At 48.7% G+C, this 13,674-nt stretch overlaps 1 protein-coding gene across 1 annotated transcript; it reads left to right on the top strand.

The window, feature by feature from the left end:
- The first annotated feature begins 5,226 nt into the window (after nt 1-5,226).
- On the top strand, nt 5,227-12,317 carry AJM1 (apical junction component 1 homolog). The gene is made up of 2 exons (XM_044305264.1): nt 5,227-5,276; nt 8,980-12,317. Exon 2 carries the CDS (start codon nt 9,036-9,038, stop codon nt 12,315-12,317), a length of 3,282 nt encoding a protein of 1,093 aa, XP_044161199.1. The 5' UTR covers nt 5,227-5,276; nt 8,980-9,035.
- The last annotated feature ends 1,357 nt before the right edge of the window (nt 12,318-13,674 follow it).

Raw genomic sequence — 13,674 nt, 5'->3', positions numbered from 1 at the left:
AGACAACTCCTTTAAATGGGACATTTAATAAAGTCGCACATAAGAGCACCCCGCGATTAAGCTTGGGGCTTTCCCTAGATGACCTGACACAGGTGAATACCCATTGACTGGACTCCGTGCAGTTGGCGGTCAGTCCCCAGCCCCCCATTTGGATCCTCCGAAATTTGAAGCCTCGCTCCACAAAACTATGAGAACTGCTCCACTGCTGCTTGAGGAGCTTCAACCCTCGGCCTGGACATATTGATTGCTCGCGGCGTGGATTTCCTGTCTGCAGCGCAGTCTATAATCTCCGTAAAAGCTTTATGAATAAGCCTTAGGCCATCATCGCACAGGCCTTCCTGGAAGCCAGCAGTCGGCTCTGGAAAGCTCCACTCGTACTGGAGGAGTAATTATATTGATATATGACATTGTGGAGCAGATAAGTGCTCGTCCTGCTGCAGACGATGGAGGAAGCTGCGGCGCAAGACGCACTGAAAACCTGCGGACGAACAATATGTTCTCTGACAGGACCGCACAAGAACGGAGGTATCCAGCTATGGCCAGTAGCCCTCATGTGTAAGGGGAACGCATAGATGGCAACTCCCAAATATTAACTTTTTTGCAAGAAGTAGCGGTGAGATTGTAATTTAGGTTTTTTATATTCATCCCATAATAGTATCCTGATTTACTCTGGAACAACTGTCCTAAAACCTACTGTATTATACTCCAGAGCTGCACTCACTATTCTGCTGGTGCAGTTACTGTGTACATACATTACTTATCCTGTACTGATCCTGAGTTACATCCTGTATTATACTCCAGAGCTGCACTCACTATTCTGCTGGTGCAGTCACTGTGTACATACATTACTTATCCTGTACCGATCCCCAGTTACATCCTGTATTATACTCCAGAGCTGCACTCACTATTCTGCTGGTGCAGTCACTGTGTACATGCATTACTTATCCTGTACTGATCCTGAGTTACATCCTGTATTATACTCCAGAGCTGCACTCACTATTCTGCTGGTGCAGTCACTGTGTACATACATTACTTATCCTGTACTGATCCTGAGTTACATCCTGTATTATACTCCAGAGCTGCACTCACTATTCTGCTGGTGCAGTCACTGTGTACATACATTACTTATCCTGTACTGACCCTGAGTTACATCCTGTGTTATACTCCAGAGCTGCACTCACTATTCTGCTGGTTTGCTCCTATAATGTATGATGAGATGAGGCTGTGATACAGATTTGTGTATATATTTGCTTTCTTCCGTTGCGGATATTTAGTTGAGTCATTTTCCCGCTGCTGCTCCTCCTCACGTTCAGGTGTGGCGCTCGCGGTCCGATTTCGTTCTTGTAGTGTCACCTCCGGAGCAGAGAAGACCCGGCCACCAGGATTCTCCTTATAACAGCGTTTTCTGTATTCGTGCGGTGGCCTAAGGAAACCTGTTGCTATGGAAACCCTGGATTCTCTCTCCGCCTGGGAACACCCCCCCTCCGCAGCCTCTATATTTAGTTTTGGTGGAAAATACTTGTTTTACACAAAATTGCCACAAAATAGCCAAGCGGAGCGTAACCCCGGGGTCAGCGCTGAGCAGTGGATTGTGGGTAATCCTCGTCCTCATTGGTGACCAGTAGCGCAGTGGGGGAGCTATAGGGAAACTTCCAGCGATCAGACCATCACAGGCGGAGTACCCCTTTAAGGTTGTGTCCCTATGATAACACTTCCTGCTCTGAGCTCTGGAGTCTTGGTATAGAGTCAGTAGATTATGAGCCACATAACGCCCCTATGACAACACTGATTGATTGGGGTCAGGCGGGTGACCACCGCAAACAGGACGGAGGGAGACGTGTCCATGTAGGATGTGGAGGACGTGGACACAGTCTGGTTCCTCCCTGCCCCCGCGGTGGAGCCTGGCGTCCGATATAGCTGACAGTGGAGACGGCTATAAACTACAGAGTACAGCTAGGGCTCTGGGAAAGCTGGGTGACTATTATATGACGTTACCGTACGGTTGATTGTTTACCGCAGGCACCGGATCGGGGGTTGTGCACTCGGCCGAACGGGACAAGCCCGAGCCTGCTGGTTGCCCGGACTCTGAGTAAACACAGGGATAGTAAGCTAATGTGCTAGAAGATGCCGTATCACACAGGATGGGATTAGATACACAGCTCAGCAGACAGTATCACACAGGATAGGATTAGATACACAGCTCAGCAGACAGTATCACACAGGATAGGATTAGATACACAGCTCAGCAGGCCGTATCACACAGGATGGGATTAGATACACAGCTCAGCAGTCAGTATCACACAGGATAGGATTAGATACACAGCTCAGCAGACAGTATCACACAGGATAGGATTAGATACACAGCTCAGCAGGCCGTATCACACAGGATGGGATTAGATACACAGCTCAGCAGACAGTATCACACAGGATAGGATTAGATACACAGCTCAGCAGACAGTATCACACAGGATAGGATTAGATACACAGCTCAGCAGGCAGTATCACACAGGACAGGATTAGATACACGGCTCAGCAGACAGTATCACACAGGATAGGATTAGATACACAGCTCAGCAGACAGTATCACACAGGATAGGATTAGATACACAGCTCAGCAGACAGTATCACACAGGATAGGATTAGATACACAGCTCAGCAGACAGTATCACACAGGATAGGATTAGATACACAGCTCAGCAGGCAGTATCACACAGGATAGGATTAGATACACAGCTCAGCGGACAGTATCACACAGGATAGGATTAGATACACAGCTCAGCAGGCAGTATCACACAGGACAGGATTAGATACACGGCTCAGCAGACAGTATCACACAGGATAGGATTAGATACACAGCTCAGCAGACAGTATCACACAGGATAGGATTAGATACACAGCTCAGCAGGCAGTATCACACAGGATAGGATTAGATACACAGCTCAGCAGGCAGTATCACACAGGACAGGATTAGATACACAGCTCAGCAGACAGTATCACACAGGATAGGATTAGATACACAGCTCAGCAGACAGTATCACACAGGGTAGGATTAGATACACAGCTCAGCAGACAGTATCACACAGGATAGGATTAGATACACAGCTCAGCAGACAGTATCACACAGGATAGGATTAGATACACAGCTCAGCAGGCAGTATCACACAGGACAGGATTAGATACACAGCTCAGCAGACAGTATCACACAGGATAGGATTAGATACACAGCTCAGCAGACAGTATCACACAGGGTAGGATTAGATACACAGCTCAGCAGACAGTATCACACAGGATAGGATTAGATACACAGCTCAGCAGACAGTATCACACAGGATAGGATTAGATACACAGCTCAGCAGGCAGTATCACATAGGATTAGATACACAGCTCAGCAGACAGTATCACACAGGACAGGATTAGATACACAGCTCAGCAGACAGTATCACACAGGATAGGATTAGATACACAGCTCAGCAGACAGTATCACACAGGATAGGATTAGATACACAGCTCAGCAGACAGTATCACACAGGATAGGATTAGATACACAGCTCAGCAGACAGTATCACACAGGATAGGATTAGATACACAGCTCAGCAGACAGTATCACACAGGATAGGATTAGATACACAGCTCAGCAGGCAGTATCACACAGGATAGGATTAGATACACAGCTCAGCAGACAGTATCACACAGGATAGGATTAGATACACAGCTCAGCAGACAGTATCACACAGGGTAGGATTAGATACACAGCTCAGCAGACAGTATCACACAGGATAGGATTAGATACACAGCTCAGCAGACTGTATCACACAGGATAGGATTAGATACACAGCTCAGCAGACAGTATCACACAGGATAGGATTAGATACACAGCTCAGCAGACAGTATCACACAGGGTAGGATTAGATACACAGCTCAGCAGACAGTATCACACAGGATAGGATTAGATACACAGCTCAGCAGGCAGTATCACATAGGATTAGATACACAGCTCAGCAGACAGTATCACACAGGACAGGATTAGATACACAGCTCAGCAGACAGTATCACACAGGATAGGATTAGATACACAGCTCAGCAGACAGTATCACACAGGATAGGATTAGATACACAGCTCAGCAGACAGTATCACACAGGATAGGATTAGATACACAGCTCAGCAGACAGTATCACACAGGATAGGATTAGATACACAGCTCAGCAGGCAGTATCACACAGGATAGGATTAGATACACAGCTCAGCAGGCAGTATCACACAGGATAGGATTAGATACACAGCTCAGCAGGCAGTATCACACAGGATAGGATTAGATACACAGCTCAGCAGACAGTATCACACAGGATAGGATTAGATACACAGCTCAGCAGACAGTATCACACAGGATAGGATTAGATACAGTACATGTGAAGGTGTATGTACAGGGGGAGCAGAGGATGTGCCTCCTTCAGGAGTCTCCTCTGCAGTCAGCACCGGTCAGCTCTGCTCCTTCAGGAGTCTCCAGGACGGTCAGCACCGGTCAGCTCTGCTCCTTCAGGAGTCTCCTCTGCAGTCAGCACCGGTCAGCTCTGCTCCTTCAGGAGTCTCCTCTGCAGTCAGCACCGGTAAGCTCTGCTCCTTCAGGAGTCTCCAGGACGGTCAGCACTGGTCAGCTCTGCTCCTTCAGGAGTCTCCTCTACAGTCAGCACCGGTCAGCTCTGCTTCTTCAGGAGTCTCCTCTACAGTCAGCACTGGTCAGCTCTGCTCCTTCAGGAGTCTCCAGGACGGTCAGCACTGGTCAGCTCTGCTCCTTCAGGAGTCTCCAGGACGGTCAGCACTGGTCAGCTCTGCTCCTTCAGGAGTCTCCTCTACAGTCAGCACCGGTCAGCTCTGCTTCTTCAGGAGTCTCCTCTACAGTCAGCACTGGTCAGCTCTGCTCCTTCAGGAGTCTCCTCTGCAGTCAGCACCGGTCAGCTCTGTTCCTTCAGGAGTCTCCAGGACGGTCAGCACTGGTCAGCTCTGCTCCTTCAGGAGGCCTCCCTCCCCCACCCTCCTAAATCCCTCATTGCCTATTCCGCGGCGGCAGCGCTGGCTCTTTAAGCGCAATCTGCTGAGTGTCCACCAGGGGCGCTGCCGGTGCTGAAAGTGCAGCTGGAATCTTCTAAGGAGGCAGCAGATGAACAGGTACCCGGGGGCTCCTGGAGCACGGGAGGCAGCATGGGAGGCTGGGGTGACCGCAGTGCAAGCCTGGGCAGTGGGGGGCACCGGACAGATGGCTGTGGAGGATCAGGGGAAGGTAAGGGGGGCTCCCCGTCTGCATGCATCCTCAATGCATCCATCCTGCATCACATAGGAGCAGAGAGTGGTGATGCAGGGGCAATGTCATCCTGTATGGAGGGCATGCCAGCCTGCTGCATACATGCCAGGCTAATGGGCAATGTCACAGGCAGCAGGGTATGCATCCTGCCAGCATTATACAGCAGCCAAGCAGTGCAGCATCCTAGTGGCAGCCAGCAGCATCCTAGTGGCAGTCAGCAGCATCCTGCCACATCAGGGTGTACCATAGCATCCCGGGAGCTGCCTGCCTGCTATAGGCACATCCTGCCTGCAGGCTCTCCGGGGATGGCAGCCGCCTGCATCCAGAGGCTTTACTACATCATGGCTGCAGGCTCCAGAATGGCCACGGCACAGGAGATGTAGCACTGAGCAATGTCACATCCTGCATGCATCCTCTATAGCGGAGGACAGCAGCACCCATCATGCAGTACACACTGCCACATCCTGCATCCTGGGTACCACACACAGTCTCCCCGGCAGCATCCAGTGGGGGGTCGGGCTTACACGGGATTACGGCTGCCTAATGATCTCCTATAACAAGGGGCTCATTACTGCTGCAAATCCGGGACTGTCACATCACATGAGGGAGACCCTGATGCAGCCTGAGATGTGCGTGCAGCCATATTTAATGACCTCATCTGTCTACATGCAGTTCACCGTGACTAGCAATGGTGTCCGGGGTGGGCTCTGTATTCCACACGATTCAGGGGCTTGTGTGAATTGCGTCCTAAATTACGGATGCGTTACAGCTTTTACTATCTGCACGTTACGTAATGTGCTGTATCTACGGGATGCACATGCGTATAGGTCATATTCTGCAGCGCTGGCCCTTAAAGACTTTTTATGGCGACCATATACCGCATGCCAGGACGTTGGCGCTCTCATAAGATTGTAGTTGCTTTCGTTGTACGGTTGTGTCATTATAGAAAGTGATTGAATAAATGTTTATTCCGTAATAATTACGTTGTGCTTTGCTGCTCCCCTTGAGTATATACTGCACCCCACGCTGAGAAATTTCGACCGTGGATAAAATTGCCATGAATTGAGATGATAATTGTGAACTGTGGCCATTTGGTACCGTTATGGCGGCTTTACACCTTTATATGGACGGCGGGCCTTATATAACACCATAGCAACCAATCGGATTCCTGCTTCCATCTTTATACTGCAGGTTATAAAATGAGAGGAGAGATCTGATTGGTTGCTTTGTCTATACTAAGGCCCATTGTATCTTGGCGACACAAGATGGCCGTCCAAAGGTTACTCCAGAGGCAGCATTATGTAGACGTGTATAACCATACGGCTATGTTATCAGTAGGCCTCATATATGAGCTGGAATGAAATGAGGCAGCTGCCCATAGAAACCAATCAGATTCCAGCTTACATCTTTACCATGTAGATTAAGAAATCAAAGGAGTAATCTGATTGGGTGATGTCGGTGACTGCTTCTTTTCCTGCCAGGACATACATGAGGGTTTTTTTATGGTCTTATGAATTTACTCAGTATTGTCTGTGGAGTATATGGACGGCCATGATGTGCCTGCCAAGATGCCCTGGTCCTCAGTATAGACATAACAACCTATCAGATCACTCCTCTCATTTTTGTAACCAGCAGTGAATAGATAAAAGCTGAAATGTGATTGGTTGCTGTGGGAAACAGCCTCTCTTTGCTGTTGACAACCAATAAGATTACTCCTCTCATTTTTTAACCAGCAGTGAAGAGATGAAAGCTGGAATGTGATTGGTTGCCATGGGCAACAGCCTCTCTTTGCTGTTGATTTATGTGAGGCCTAGTTTACCACAGACTATAAAATGGCGTACGTTGTCTCATTGATCCATAGGCATAAAAGTAGAAGCTGTGGTGAAACTACAACTCCCTGCAAGCCTTGGTGGGCATGTTAGGAGTTGTAGTTAGAACAGAGCCAGGCTGCCAAATGTTGTAAACCACTGATCTATAACAAGTGTAATGTCCCAAGCCACAAGGGTATATAATATATACCGGTATATCTGTGTAAGATGACATTATGCTCTTTTTACAAAAGTGATATGGATTTATGGTGATTATGAAAATCACAGCAAAAAAATAAATAAAAATGTTATGTAAAGGCTGTGCTCACGCTGCAGTGTACCCTTGGAAAGCGCCAAATGCATCCATAGGGCCCTGTTTTGACAAAAGATGGCATCCGCTGGACTGTCATATGTTATAAATATGTTATAAGTGCTGTCTGCCATGCTTACCCATAGAGATGGTGTATGCATTTTTTGCATTGGTGCTATGCATTACATGGTGCATATGGCGTATATGGTGAACGAACAGCCCGAACCTAACGTGATCTGGATCGTGACAATTCTAAGGTTTTTGCTTCTGTCAGCAGAATGAGAGGGAAATGAATCCCAGCTGTCAATGGCGTTAGGATAACCCTACGACGGCCTTTCCCTCTGCATCCGTCTAGCAGTCTTGGGCCGCGATCCTTAGATCTCGTTAGGATAATCATGACCTGAAAGCAACATCCTGCGCTGATGTATAATCATAAATCTCCCCCGCCAGGAAACGCATCAGCGCCCCGCGCCAATAAGACAATATTACCATGATTCGTTCCATCTTAATACCCGTAGCGCCGGCTCCAGCTGTCCTCACCTCCCCCGCCTGCCATGTGTGCGCGATTTATGCTTTTTCATTTGACCCTTTGTTAGGAGATCCCAATCATCCCATAGACAGACACCCCCTGACAGGTGCCAACTATATATACTCCATTAACAGGTGCCAACCTCATTAACATCGTGTCCGTCACTGATACCACATGACCCCATGCCAGCCACAGATACCGCCATATCAGTATGTGCCTGCCACAGACTCTCCCTGACTGGTGCCAACTCCATTAACATGGTGTCCGTCGCTGATAATGCATGTCCTCTTGCCAGCCACAGATATCATCATATCACTATGTGCCATCCACAGGCAGTCACTTAAAATTTTGTGGGGGCACAGGAATTCATAGAATGGGTGCTTTTTTAGCATCTGTACTATGGCTGCAATATCCTCCTAGATCCTCCTTGTGGTCTAAGTACAGTTCAGTAGACCCATGGAGGTCCAGGTATCTAGTCCAGCCGCATGAAAGCCAGATCATGGTGCAATATTTTATCCACTATGCCTCCTGCTTCCTCATCCTTCCCGGGCATGGGAATATGCCTCTTTAAAAGGGCAGAGCTTGTAAGAATGGATCTTGGTAGAATGGCAAACACATTTTATGCTGCATGTTGCGGTAACGAGGGGGAATTTGTTGGAAGGGCGAGTGACACTATCTAGAAGGTGACGCTGCTGTCACAGGCCCCTCTAAATTTACTACTGTCACGGATTGCTAGACAAAACCTAGGTAACCAGAAGCCTCCTTCTGGCTGAGGAGCCGAGCTGATGGCGTGCAGACATTCGGGGGCCGTCATCTGGCATGGAAACCTAAGGCAATGACAGAATTTTCTTCAATGTGGCATGTATGAACAATACCGTGTCCTTATAATAAAAGCAGACTGTTGGTCTCGCTAGTGTCATGGCTTCTGTTTCTAATGATCGGATATGTCATGTGTCTAATTTATACATTTTCCTATCAAAATGAATGTCTTATATCCCCGCACAACAGAGCTGACATTTGCTTTTCCACCCACAGATCATGTTGTTGAGATGAGGTGAAGACACGTCACTCCACAGCCACGCTACTTTAAGATGACACGAACCGACCCGCCTGACATACTCTTGTCTTCGGTTTATCAAGACGTGAAGGTGACGCTCAACCCAGATTCGCCAGTCCCCTACTCAACTGCACAATGTGACAGCTTCATGTCTAGCCACAGAGAGGTCACTCAACCGCCATTCAACAAGAGGCACTGCCGTAGCTTTGACTTCCTCGAATCCTTAGACGACCAGGTAACCAACCCACCAGTCATGGAAAACCCTCAACGAGGAGGTCACAGACGTGCCGGAACCCCTGAACCGTCATCCCAGCCCGTTGGGAGGAGGTCTTCTACCAGGACTGAAGCTCAGTATACTTCCCAAGGGATGGACACAGCCAGAGAAGCATCCAAAGAACAAAAAAGACGACCAAGGTCAAAGAGTGCACCCCGGGCCAAAACCACCTTCACATCAGTTCCCATACAGATGTCTTCTTCGCAGTCTCCACCTCCGACTTCCAGAAGAGGTAGAGAAGTTACCAGGTCTTCTCGAGAGCCTCAAAAATCAGTGGCTTCTCCAAAAAGGGAGGTCACCTATGCGCCTACAAAGGTATTAATGAACGAGGTGCACCCCATTAAATTACAGCCACGACGCAACAGTGCCAGCCGCATCTCCCCCTTGTGCATCAGCAACAATTGCATGGAGGACCCTCATAGTGGGAAACCAATCTCCAGCCCTCACGTGCGCTGTCGGGTGGACATAAAGCCAGATGACGCCGTCATTCAGCATGCTGCCCACACCTCCTCTAAGCCCTGTCAGGCTTGGGGTGATACGCAACACTGCACACGGCAACCGGGCACCCCAAGGAGCTTAGCTGTGCCAAATGCAAGACTTATGTCTGTGTCCCGTACACCCACACCAAGCGATTCCTACAGTGTTGATCCAAGGATGACTCATTTTGCCTGTACCCCAGGGGGAGAAATGTATGCACCAGATGTGCGAAGTATTCCATACCAAAGTGTTGCTTCACCGAGGGATTTCACACAGTACACCACCAGGGACTGCGGGCAGTACATGAGCCCAACCATGCCCACGACATTCTACTACACTGATGACGATGCCAACCTCAGCCAAACCATACCAATCAAAAGTAGAGGGTATTATCCCCGTCCATATCCTGATACTGGTGTTCCTGCACATGCATATTACACTGAGGACAACCCGACTCTGGCGCCAAGGACCTATTATATTGAGGACCCCAGATCTTACGCTATTCAGGAAGCCCCACTAAGGACGTTTTATGGAGAGGATCCCCGTTATTACCCTCCTCGTAGTGTCCCTACTAAAAACCTTTATGCAGATGACCCGAGAACTTACCCGATTCAGAGCACGTCATCAAAGCTCTATTTTACTGAGGATATAGCAAAGTATTCAGAAAGAGAGGCTTTATCCCGTACGTATCCCTATCCCAGGAGCACTCAGCCATTGCAGTTCAGCGAGTGGTACTTTCCGGATCAGAGCCCCTTACCTTACCAGACCATACAGATGCCTACATTTCCCACGCACACCAGTGGGAGGGAGGCAATGCTTTCTTCTTGGCACGCTTCATACAGCATGAACCAGCAAAGACTTGGGACCGACTCCAGAAATTACTCTCGATCTTGGGACAATATATTGAATACTGGTGGGCGCAAGGAGGACCCACTCTCGCGAGGGCGCAGCTACGAGAACCTGTTGTGCCGAGAGCGACGTGCCTTATCTCCAGATGACAGACGCCAACCTGTCGTTGTCAATCTCTCTTGTTCTCCCAAGCGCTACGCCGCCCTATCGCTCTCAGAGAATTCCATTATAGAAAAGGTCCAAACGGATGGGGGCGGCGGGAGGTACACAATGGGACGTTCATGGTTTGTTACCCCAGAAATCACCATAACAGACAATGATCTAAGAGCAAACGGGGTGGGAAGGAGTGAGCGGCGTTCGGCCAGCTGGGATGTGATCGATTCTGGAGTGTCACCACCCGCTTACCCAACCCATGCCTCCTATCCTGCCAAAGATAAGTTGCCAAGCAGGTCCTCGAGGCACCGCAGCTTGGAGCAGCTTGATGAACTCATTGCGGATCTGGTAATTGATTATAAGCCGCCATCGAGTCGTCGACCCAGCGAGGCAGACGCCCTGGCTGACCAACTGAGGAAGTTAATTAAAGAAGACATGATAGGGATACCGAGGAAATCAGAGCAGTATGGGCAGATGGCCCACTTGCTACAAAACCGACCTCTCAAGGAACAGCCAACTCCAACATTCCCCGAATATCAAAGAGGTCAAAGGAGAGGGCCGTTCCCTGAGGTGCCAGTGACTAGCCCCCATAAACCCTTAGAGGACTGTTCCCCAGACCTCAGTGCTGATGAAGATGACCTACTGACCTGTTCTAATGCCAAGTGCAGACGCACAGAGACCATGTTCAATGCCTGCCTGTACTTCAAGTCCTGCCATAGCTGCTACACCTACTACTGTTCCCGTAATTGCCGACGAGAGGACTGGGACATACACAAGGAGAACTGTATCTACGGTAGAATGGGTAGCGTCTGTAGACATGTGCTAAAATTTTGCAGAGAGAACACCGAGGTGCACAAAGCCTTTTCTAGAATCGCCAAGGTGGGTTACTTGTCCCGCGGGAGAGGGGTGCTTTTCCTGGGTTTCCCTAACCCAGGTTCTGCAGATAATTTCCTTCAGCTAGGTCTGGAAGGACTTCTCATGTCTCCCACCTACTTATCTCTGAGGGAGCTCGAGAGTTACTCGGACAACCTCGGAGAACATGCCAAGGAGCTTCAGATAGCAGGCAACCAATACGACCCTGAGGAATGTTTCCTGTTGAATGTAACTGTGGCGGTGGGACAAAGTAGCTCTGACCGACTCTCGTCCAGAGGCCACCACATCCCCACTATTCGCAAGTATGCCAAAATAGCCTTAGCCTCTTCTAGTCCGGAGCGGAAGATCACAAAAAAGGAAAAAGACATGGAGACCCTGATCCTTACTCCACCCCCGGGCACCGCTGACCTGGATAAGGATGGAGAAGAAGGGAGGAAGGCCAGGGAAGTTTGCTTCATACATATCCAGAGGGAGTTACGGATCAGGGGGGTCTTCCTTCGACACGAGTACCCTAAGATCTACCAGCAGCTTTGCGAGTTCGTGGAGAACAATAAGAGGTTCACCCCCACCACAATTTACCCCATCGATCGGAGGACTGGCAAACAGTTCATGTGCATGATTATGGCAGCTTCAGAGCCTAGGACTCTTGATTGGGTGGCAAGTCCCAATCTTCTGGATGATATCATGTGACAAAAACACAACCTAGACAAAAACACCCCAAAAGCGACCCTTCAGACACCTTGTTTTGTAGTCGACATATTCTTTTGTATCAGGAGTCGGCCTCCCGTGCGGCCTTTCGGGCAGGAGATGGATATGAGGATTCGCTGGGCTGCACAGAGGGGAACTGTAACCCCGAGAGCAGGAGCCAACAACCTAAGGCTCTCCAGTGGTTGCAAAACTACAACTCCCAGGCTGTCGGGGAAGAATGGGAGCTGTAGTCTCACAACAACTGAAGAGCTGCCGGTTGTAGACCAAGAGCCTAGTGGTAGGTATGCAATATGATCCGTGCAGCGGTGGAATCTCTTCTGTACCCGAGGGCGGTATTCTGGAGCAGCGGTGGCTTTTTCTATACAATTACGATATAGTTTATTTTATAGTAAGACGATAGAGTAGATTGCTGATTTATGAATATTATATATAATATATATATTGGCTGTTTCCTCCCTGGTGCTGATATGAAAGCAATGAGGTAATTTTTAGGAATTTATCAAGAGGAATGGCGGATTTTGGATGTTCCTGTGTATGTGAGACGTGTGATACCGTACACTGACGCTGCTCACTGACCCTGGATCACGAGGTCACCCATTAGTCACTGACTCCGCAGATCGCTTTCTTGGCTGTTGAGGTCTGTTGCGGCCTTGAAATCGCCGACATCATAGCGTAGATTATTTTTCAGCCCGGTTCAGTCCACAAAATGGCTTCCTAAAGGTGTGTGCTTGGTGGCCATACTATCAAGTTAGTTCGCTGCATAACACTTTAAAAGAGTTGTCCGGTTTTAGGATGAATCGCGTGTCCATGTGATGTAAAGACCACTGCCATTTTGTTTGTATGGTGTAAAGTGTAAAGTCACTTATAGGGGTTGTACAACACTGGAAAAACATGGCTGCCACAGCGTCTTCATATAAATGCACTTTGCTGGGGAATTTACAATGGCTGTTACAGCAGAAAACTAGTGTCAAAAAGGCGCAAACATTTATGTAAACGCACTCAGATATTTTCGGTAGTCCCATAGCAGTGAATGTGCGACAACCCCTCTATTCATACTATGGGTTTCCGAAAATAGACAAGCGAGTGCGCTCAGCTATTTTCAGTAGCCCTATTAAAGTGAATGGAGAGGACACAGGCGCATGCGCAGCATACTCTTCATTCACGGCGGAGCCCTGTTCGTAAGGCATAAGGTGGGGCCCGCATCTATCAGACATTTATAGCATTTACTATTAATATGTCATGAATGGGACAACCCCTTTAAGAAGATGACAGCCCTTTAAAAAAAAAAGTGGGCGTTGCTTAGTGAAAGAGCACGAACCTCCCTTGGCCCGACCTATTT

The sequence above is a fragment of the Bufo gargarizans genome, chromosome 9 (assembly GCF_014858855.1).
Source record: "Bufo gargarizans isolate SCDJY-AF-19 chromosome 9, ASM1485885v1, whole genome shotgun sequence".
In the NCBI taxonomy this organism is placed as follows: Eukaryota; Metazoa; Chordata; class Amphibia; order Anura; family Bufonidae; genus Bufo; species Bufo gargarizans.
Note: the sequence above shows the minus strand (reverse complement) of the source record. Positions and strands in the feature narration are given on the sequence as shown.